The 1,696-nt window shown below is 47.7% G+C and overlaps 1 protein-coding gene across 1 annotated transcript; it reads left to right on the top strand.

The window, feature by feature from the left end:
• Window positions 1–250: 250 nt before the first annotated feature.
• LOC121135247 (ferritin heavy chain-like) lies at window positions 251–1,151 on the top strand. The gene has a single exon (XM_040733766.1). It carries the CDS (start codon window positions 350–352, stop codon window positions 1,013–1,015), a length of 666 nt encoding a protein of 221 aa, XP_040589700.1. The 5' UTR covers window positions 251–349; the 3' UTR covers window positions 1,016–1,151.
• The last annotated feature ends 545 nt before the right edge of the window (window positions 1,152–1,696 follow it).

Genomic DNA, 1,696 nt, shown 5'->3' with positions numbered 1-1,696 from the left:
TGAAGGATGTCATTTTTATGCTGTCACTAAAACAAAACTCTACGGTATTAAACATAATTAATTGCTGGAATCATGGCAAGCACCTCATTAACGAAACATTCACATGTAAACAGTGTTCACATAGCTTGCTTAAAGAAATGGGGTGGTTTGTTAAAATGTTTTTACTTTATTAATATCTTTGCGAATACTGTATACGTGAGATGATCAGTGCAGTCACGTGGGTTGCTATGGAGCTTAGAACTCACGTTCTAACGCCTCCTAACGGTTCTGAGCCTCCATTATCACTCTCTGTGATTCTGCCGTTAGTTCAGCCAGGAGCCCAAGCTTGCGGGTGGATCTATCGTTCACCATGGGTTTTCTGCGAAAGTCTCGTCGCCGCCAGCGCAACCGCTGCCCACTCCGCTCCTCAAGGGCTACGCCTGCCTATCCATTGGTGTTTATGGCACCACCCATGGTCTTGGCACCACCCATGGTCTCGCCACCATCTCAAGTGCGTCACAACTACCACTTCGACTGCGAGGCCGCTGTTAACCGTCTTGTCCAGCTGCAGCTGTGTAACTCCTATGTCTACCTGTCCATGGCCTTCTACTTTGATCGTGAAGATGTGGCTCAGGAGAACTTGGCAAGCTTCTTCCTGAACAAGTCGCACGAGTGTTCTGCGCATGCCGAGATGTTCCTGGAACTGCAAAACCAGCGTGGTGGCCGCATCTCACTCCGTTCTGTCAGCAAGCCAGACCGTGATGATTGGATCAGCGGCCTTAAAGCCATGGAGCATGCCCTTCGACTGGAGCTGACCACCAACCAAAGCCTTGTGGCCCTGCAGCAGCTAGCCGCTAGCAAGAGCGATGCCCATCTATGCAGCTTCCTGAAGAACCATTTTCTGAACAAGCAAATTGAGATCCTCAAGGTGATAAGTGGCTACGTGACCAACATGCGCCAGATGGGGTCTCCAGATGACGGCATGGCTGAATATCTATTTGGAAAACTTACCCTGGCTGACAACAAAGAGAACTGAGCTGGAACTTTCTTCATAACCCTAAATTATTCTTCTCCAGGCTACCAGACTGGACACCTACATTGCCCTTCCAGCAAGTTCACTGGTTTTTCCTTCCCCTTTACCACTGTTTCCAATAAAGTCACTTGATTTCAATCAAATAAAGTGTTGAGTTTATTTATGTTTACTTCCCCTTACTTTACAAGAATAAGGGCCTATTCCTTTGATGTCTAAGACCAGGATTCTCATCACCCACCCCTGGCCATCCCCTTACAGCCCCAAATCTCCAAAGGGTGGAAGGGAAAGCTGATCCAAGAGCCCCAGAGACAGCATTCTTTATAAATCATGTGAGCATAGGTGGTAAGATATGATGGGGTGTGACAGGGGGTGTGGTCAGAACCCTGGTGTCTGTGCTTAGTGTAAGCATGTGGAGTCCCAGGGCTCAAAGTAGGACTGAGATGGGGCAGGGATTAAAACAAGCAGTGGATGTGGGGGAGAGGGGAGGCAGGGAAACTGGGAGGAGTGGAGAGAAGGGAGATTGTGGTTGGGATGAATTATATGAGGGAAGGATAACTAAAAAGAACAACTAGGATGTTAGACCTCAGGCATTATTCAGTGATAGAGTGTTTTCTTGCCCTAAGAGTCCCTCAGTCTTTTCTGTCACAACCTGAAACTACAATGGGGATTTTCAACTTCACATGA

This window comes from Mesocricetus auratus, unplaced genomic scaffold (assembly GCF_017639785.1).
Source record: "Mesocricetus auratus isolate SY011 unplaced genomic scaffold, BCM_Maur_2.0 Super-Scaffold_100033, whole genome shotgun sequence".
Taxonomy (NCBI): Eukaryota; Metazoa; Chordata; class Mammalia; order Rodentia; family Cricetidae; genus Mesocricetus; species Mesocricetus auratus.
The sequence above is the reverse complement of the archived record's forward strand: the minus strand, read 5'-3'. Positions and strand labels throughout refer to the sequence as shown.